An 8,001-nucleotide genomic window follows, 5' to 3' on the forward strand; every position below is an offset into this window, starting at 1 on the left:
CTGATGAATGGCTCACTTCCTGACTCCTCAGAACCTCTCCAGCCATCATTTACAAAGCTCCTGACGAGAATATGACAGAATACTTACGGCTTGCCTGAATAGGTGCAGCCGTAACACTCAAGAAGCTCACCACCATCTAGGGAAGGAACATTCAATTGCTAAGCATCACTATAACTGAACTCGGTATCTACTCTCTTCATCATGAATCTATTGTGGCTACAGTTTGTGTAATTTACATGATGTGTTTCAGCAACTCACCACAGCCACTTTGACAATACCACTAACACTTAAAGAAATGCCATGGGAATAATATCACCTTCAGCTTCCTTTCCAAGTCTCACACCATCTTGGGCTTGTATCATGTTTTTTTTCCATTGTTTAGTATTACTATTCTGGAGCTCCCTACCTAACATCATTATTGGAGCCCTATCATGAGAAAGACTGCAGCAGTTCAAGAAAGCCCACCATCATCACCTGTTTGGAACAACTATCTTTGGACAATAAAAATGGCTGTCAACATCCTGGGAACAATGCTTAAAAATGACATGAATTCTTCTCAAATTCAACATCCTCTAAATCAGGCCCTACCTGACAGGGATGGATGTGAAAGGTCTTTTGTAGATGTCTGTCAGTTTCTCCAAGACAACCAGTGCAGTAGTGAATATTCGATAGGTGTGCAGAAAGGTATTGAGGAAGTCAATGCTAAGAAAGCGTAGATCAGTCAGTCTCTCCAGCAACCTCTCAACACTGGCATAGCGGATCTGTGGCACTTTACAGGAGTTCAGTGTCTTGCGGAAACAGATATCCATATCATCACTATGAAGTCGGATATCAGATCTGAGGAAAATAATAATTTTGTTAATTAATTTCACAAAACCTTACAAATGCTATTTCATTAAGCATATTAATGCAAGGAAGCTATAGATGCAAACTCAATGCTGGCTTGGAATTGATCATCCGAGTCCTCTGCAATTTTATCCTTAATAACGGACACTAAAATCATACCAATGACCGAGGCCAGGCTAACTGGCCGTTAATTTCCCTACTTCTGCCTCCCTCTTTTCTTAAACAGGGGTCTTATATTAGCCATTTTCCTGTCCTCTGTCATCCTCCCTGACTCCAGCGATTCTGAACCATTACTATCAGTGCCTCCACAATCTCCTCAGTTATTTCCTTCAGAATTCTGGGGTATAGTCCATCCAGTCTGTGTGCTTTATTTACCTCCAGACCTTCAGCTTCTCCAGCACCTTCTCCTTAGTAATGGCCACAACACTCACTCTGCTTCTTGATTCTCTTAAAGTTCTACTATGCTGCTGGTATCTTCCACCATGAAAATTGTTGCAAAGTTCCTATTTAGTTCCTCTGCTTTCTTTCCTTTATTTAATCACCACCAGTGCTCCCCACCCCACGCCAACCTTTCCTGCATCTGTACTTGTTTACAATCTGTTACATATCAACTTTCTCTGCATAAATGAGCTGGAATGTTTTGCTCTCCATAATTCCTGTGAGAATATCCAGCATTTACAGTTTATATCCCATTCTATCTGCCACATTTGTTTTAGGTCAAGGCGTAACTAAAAGGAGTAGTGAGTTAGTTATTCCACAATTTGGCACTGCCTGCAGGAAACAGCCCTCACAAAATTGCATTGTGGACACAACCCAATATAAAAGGACAATCATTTGGAACTTAGATCAGGAGAAGTGACTTCTCTTGATAGGTTGTGATCCTTGTAGGAACAGGAGTAGGCCATTCAGCCCCTCAAGCCTGTTCCACCATTCAATGAAATCATGGCTGATCTGTGGGCCAATTCCATGTCTTTTGCTTAACTAAAAAAAATCGGTTTCTAATTTAAAATTAACAACTGATCCAGCACCCACTATCATTTGTGGAAGAGAGTTCCAAGCATCCACCACCTTAGGCCTGTAGACGTGCTTCCTAACATTTCTGCTGAATGGTCTGGCCCTAATTTTTTAGGCTATGCCCACTAGTGTTAGAATCCCCAAATAGTTTATGGAAATAGTTTATGGTTATCTACCTGATCTTTTACTGTTAATATCATGAGGATTTTGATCAGATCACCTCTTACCCTTCCAAGATCTAGAGAAAACAGGCTTAATTTGTATAAACTCATAATCTAAATCCCGAGGTCCAGGTATCATTCTTGTAAACCCACATTATTACTCCCTCCAAGGCCAGTATACCCTTCCTAAGATGTGGTACCCAGATCTGCTCTCAGTATTCCAAGTGGGGGCTAACCAAGCTTTCTGTACCTCAAACGGTCAGGGATGTTCCATCCCAGAATACATTTAGGTTTGAAACAGAAAGAGTTTTAGTCTCTTAGGAAATCAAGCAAAACTAGGAGCATAAGGAAAAGTAGAATTGAGGCAGCAGATTGTACTGAATGGTGCAGTAGGCTCAAGGAGCCCCGTGGTCTACTTCTGTTCCTATTACTTCATGCTTTCCTTTAACTCACTGCCATTAAGATGCATTCATTATGAGAATCAGCCTCTGGACAGTTTGAATTAGACTCACCTAATCATATGAGGCACAGTAACTTTTGAATATTCCTCAAACACACTGGTCATTAGACCGTTGCATCGTATGTTGTCTATACACTGCAAAAACACAAACACCAGAGAATTAGAAATAAAATGACATTTTCCAGGTTTTCAGAAAAAAAGTGCGGATTACAAAATTAATAATGCTCATCTATCCCTTTGAGGGCTACAGTTGTGTCATGAACACCACCACAAAGCTTTTTTTTCAGCTTATTTTTTATTTTCTACCCTGTAGAGTTGAATATTTGGATCAACATAAATCCATCCAGACTTTGAGAGATTACAAGGAACAGCTCCCTAAGCTGACAAAGAAACAAACACCCTCCAGACCATTAGGGATACATAACTGAATGTGGCAGTGCCATGGAAACAGATGCCATGGATATATCTAAAAACTGAAAGAATTGCGGATGCTGTAAATCAGGAACGAAAACAGAAGTTGTTAGAAAAGCTCAGCAGGTCTGGCAGCGTCTGTGAAGAAAAGATCAGAGTTAACGTTTCGGGTCCGGTGACCCTTCCTCAGTTCTGACCTGCTGAGCTTCCAGCAACTTCTGCTTTTGTGCCATGGATATACCTGTCTGTATAGAGTTCAATAGAAAAACAGATGCCTTGGTAGGTGATTGGCCATTAAAAAGCTGTATGAGTCAGGATAATAACAAAGGATAACTTGCATTTACATAGCACCTTTAACATCAAAAATTGTTCAGAAGCAGTATACAATGGGCTTTACGCAGGTTAAGACACAAAACTTTTGAAAAACTAACAAGGCACAAATGGCAAAGCCAAAATATGTGCTGATCATTAGTATGTAGCAAATTGCTAATTTTGCAATGCATCACCTTATCCTAGCACATTATTAAAAAGCAGATTAACAAATCATGTGGAATTATCATCTGATCTTTGATTCTGCCTCGGCACATAGAAATCTACTGCATTTTCCTACATTCCTCACTTCAAACTGGATTCATTAAATCTTAGAAAATTCAATTGTTACGAAAAAGGATAATTAAGCAATGTTATCCTTTCATCTGCATTTTCCACTAAGCCCAACAAAGGAAATGGTAGTACCATGGTTATGTTACCTAACTAATGCTCCAGAAATGAGCTCAAATTCCACCATGGCAGCTGGGGGTTTTAAACTAAATTAATAAATCTGGAATTAAAAATGCTAGTCTCCATAATGATGATCATGAACCTACTGACAAGGAATCTCTTAACTAATTACCATCTATTGCCTTCCACCAGCTGCTAAATAAAGCTCCTCCATGTTGAACACCACTTGCAGGACACAGAATGTACTCAGGAGGAGCACTTTAATACCAAGACTGGCTCAGCAACACCACAATGAACTGAGCTGGCCAGGTCCTGAAGAGAATATCTACCAGAGACGGTCTGCAGCAAGTGGTGAGAGAACCAGAGGGATAAACCTGCTTGACCTTTTACCAATTCACCTGTATGCATCTATGACAGTACTAACAGGAGTGGCCACCACACAGTTTTTGTGGATATGAAGCTCTACCTTCACGTGGAATACACCATCCAGTTTGTTCTCTAATAGGTTCACCATGCTGAATGAAATAGATTTAGAACAGATCTAGCAACTCAGAACTAGGGATCCAAAACTGAGGCAACATGTGCTATCAGGAGCTGAGGAATTTTAATCCACAGCAGTCCATAACCTCATGGTAAAGCATATCCTTCACTTTACCATAATACCAGGGAATGAACCCTGGTTTCAAGCAGTGTGTAGGAGAGCACGCAAAGCATATGTAAAAATGAGACGTCAACCCATTAAAACTACAACACCGGACTGTATACATTTCAAACAACAGAAGTATAATGAGATAGATGGTGCCAACTATTGGGTCAGATCAAATCTCTGCAATTCTGTCACAGCTAGTCATGGACCATTTGGTAAGCAAATAAACAAATTATTAGTAGAAGAGGCTTCACAATGATCCCCATCCTCAGTCCAATAGACAAGGCTAAAGCTTTGCATTAAGGCTGAGTGAATGATCCATCTCAGCCTCCTCCTGAAGCCCATTTGATTATCCCGTGATTTCAAGAAACAAGTGAAGACATTAGACATTGTAAAGGTCATGGGACCCGACAACATTCAAGAAATAATATGGAAGGCAGGTGTTCCAGACCCTGCTGTACTACTGACCAAGTTGTTCCAGTACAGACACAGCACCAACATCTACCAGGTATATTTTGTGCACAAAAATCAGGACAGATTGTAAAATGTAAGTTTTAACTAACTGAATCATAACTAAAATGAAATATCTGGTTGAGCTATGCAAAAGCCATTCAACCTGAGGGCATCAATAGCTCAGACAAAAGGCAAAATACTTTTTAATTCAGTCAGTTGTCAGGCTGGTTTTCCCCACAGATAAACAAGATAATGGGCCAGTGATGAAAAAGCTGTGGAATATTTAGCAGGAAGCCCAAGGCTTCCAAATCAGATTGAAACCAGCAACAGCCAAACTTCAAAGCTATACTTGCTTTGATGTGATGTTCGAAGTTTAGTGAACAATCATATTTCAATAAGCCTGATAGAAGATGAGACTGAACACAAAGAGCACACAGCCAAAATGTCTGCTTTGAGGGGTTATAAAACTCAGATCAATGTTAATTAGTGTCAAAGCTGCAGAAACTGTCAGAAGAAAGCCAGAACATTCAAACCAGCATCGTGATCCTGATGCCTAGATCATTTCTAGGTCCCAAGACCATAATGCAATATGATTTTCAAATTCAAGGCCCATTATTTCCGAGTTTGAGGAGATTTAGCCCATATTCTCCAAGGTTTAAAAGGGGAGGCAATCCCACTGAAGCATATAAAACTCTGACAGTGTTCAACAGGATGTTCCCCTGCTGGGGCCAGGGTGGGATAGGGTGGCCCCAAGAACCTGGGGGCACAGTCTCAGAAGAGAGGCAGGCATTAGGGACTGCAATGAAAAGGAATTTGTTCACTCAGAAGATGGTGAATCTTTGGAATTTCCAACCCCAGAGAGGTGTGAAAGTACAATCATTAAATATCTTCGATCCATAGGTAGATTTGTGGATGTTTGTATCAAGAGATATGGGGATAATGCAGGGACAAAGGAATTGAGATAGAAGAACAGCCATGATCTGTGGATCTTACTGAGACTGGCAGGTTTGAGTTATAGAAGAGGCTAGATAGCCCGGGACTTTTTTTCCCTGCAGTGTAGCAGGCTGAGAGATGACCTTATAGAGGTTTATAAAATCATGAGGAGCATAGATAAGATGAATTGCCAAGGTCTTTTTCCCAGAGGGTGGGGAAGAAATATGAATCCAGAGGGCATAGGCTTAAGGTGAGAGGGAAAAGATTTAAAAAGGGACCTGAGGGGCACCTTTTTCACAGAAAGGGTGGTGTGTATATGGAATAAACTACCAGAGGTGGTAGAGGCTGGTACAATTACCACATTTACAATGCATTTGGACAGGTACATGGATAGGAAAGGTTTAGAAGGATATGGGCCAAACGCAGGCAATAGGGACTAGTTCAGTTTAGGAAACCTGGTTGGCATGGATGAGTTGGGCCAAAAGGACTGTTTCTATTCTGTACCACTCTATCACTCTATGACTGTATTGGCATGGAATAAAACTCAGCAGTCAATTCGAGGTACAAGGAGCAACCTGGACGTATGACTTAGTTAATAGCAGTAATTTTAACAGGAAAATGGCAATTATGAATGAGCTTGCTGTCAACATAAGCAATGGAGCAGCAGCAGTCTGGAGACCCATTATGGCCTGGGCACAACTTCCTGTATGTTCCCAAGCATTTCAGATTCCTCCCTTGAGACTTTAATGAATGCAGTGCCCAAGAGGAGAGATGAGCTCTTGCAATAGTCCAAAAGAAGAAATCCTCAAAGATAAACCACATTTGGAGGTGGCCATTGAAGTCAGGAGGAAGTCCATCCCTGCTCGTAACAAAATTCAAGTCAATGGGAATTGAGGGGGTAATTTCAAACTTAATGGAGTCATGTCTAGCGCAAGGGAAGATTCTTGTGATGGTTGGAAGTCAATCATCTCAGTCTCAGGTCATCTCTGCAGGAGTTCCTCAGAGTGGTAAATGATGCCCAAACATCTTCGGCTGCTTCATCGATTACTTTCCTCCATCATAGGGTCAGAACAGGGAATGTTCGCTCATGCAAATTTGGCTGGCTGATCGGAACTGAAAGTAGCTTTAAATGCATGTTTTTCATAGTGTAGGAAGGTTTATAGTGGAGTTCCACAAATATCAGCGTTGGGATGCCTGCTCTTCTTCTAAGACATAACGTGGTGGTGCCAGTTTTGGACTGGGGTTGACAAAGTCAGAAGTCACACGCACGATCACAGATTTTCGGAGTGCTACAACCTTTGTCAGGTATAGTGACTTCACCTGACAAAGGAGCAGCACTCCAAAAGCTTGTGATTTCAACTAAACCTGTTGGACTATAACCTGGTGTCATGTGACTTCTGACTAAGACATAGACCTTGTTGCATAATGTCATAATTTTCAGACCATACAAAATGTAGAATGTAAAGAGGAGATTAATGTAGAATTTCAAAAGAATATGGGTGGAATGAATGAACAAGTTTCCCTCCAAGCCACTCACCATCCAGATTTGGAAACATATCTTCATTCCATCATTATCATTGGGTAAAAATCCTGGAATTCCCTCCCGACAGGAATTGTGGATCTACCTACAGCACACGGACTGCAGCGGTTCAAAAAGGCAGCACACCACCACTTTCTCAAGGGCAGCTAGGGATGGGCAATAAATGCTGGACTAGCTGACACCCACATCACATGAATGAACAACAAAAAAAAGCAGCAAATGATAGTCAATATGGAGAATTGTGATGTGATATGTTTTGGTGGAAGGAACAGGGAAAGAAACTTATAGGAGGGACATGATTGCACTAGAGAAGATGCTGAGAAAATTCACCAGGATGTTGCTTGGGCTGGGAGTTTCAGTTATAAAGAGAGATTGGACAGACTGGCGTTTTCCTTGGAGCAGAGGACACCGAGGTGGGACATTATTGAGATAAATAAAATTGTGAGAGGCACTGACAGATCATACATGAAGGAAATGTTCCTCTCAGTCAAGGAGTCAATGACCTGGGGCACAGATTTAAAGTAAGGGGCAGGAGGTTTATAGGAAATGTGAAGAAAACATCCAGAGGGTGGCGGGAGTCTAGAACTCACTGACTGGTACAGACTCAATGGGCCGAAGGGCTGTTTTCTGTGTTGCAAATCTCTGAGGCTCTAAAATATAAAACAAAGGATATAACTCTGAAAGAGGTGAAGGAGAAAACAGAGATAGTAGGAACTGCAGATGCTGGAGAATCCGAGACAACAAGGTGCAGGGCTGGATGAACACAGCAGGCCAAGCAGCATCATAGGAGCAGAGAGGCTGACGTTTCGGGCCTAGA

The 8,001-nt window shown here is 41.4% G+C and overlaps 1 protein-coding gene across 1 annotated transcript in view; it reads right to left on the reverse strand.

Moving 5' to 3' along the window:
- Positions 1–8,001, reverse strand: part of rasgrf2b (Ras protein-specific guanine nucleotide-releasing factor 2b) — a 218,505-nt gene that overhangs the window by 86,953 nt on the left and 123,551 nt on the right. Inside the window, exons 13-14 of the mRNA XM_048595101.1 lie at positions 2,534–2,616; positions 589–837 (exon numbers count right to left, since the gene is read on the reverse strand). Coding sequence (XP_048451058.1) covers positions 589–837; positions 2,534–2,616 — 332 coding nt within the window. The remainder of the gene's footprint in view (positions 1–588; positions 838–2,533; positions 2,617–8,001) is intronic.

This window comes from Rhincodon typus, chromosome 3 (genome assembly GCF_021869965.1).
Source record: "Rhincodon typus isolate 14 chromosome 3, sRhiTyp1.1, whole genome shotgun sequence".
Classification (NCBI taxonomy): Eukaryota; Metazoa; Chordata; class Chondrichthyes; order Orectolobiformes; family Rhincodontidae; genus Rhincodon; species Rhincodon typus.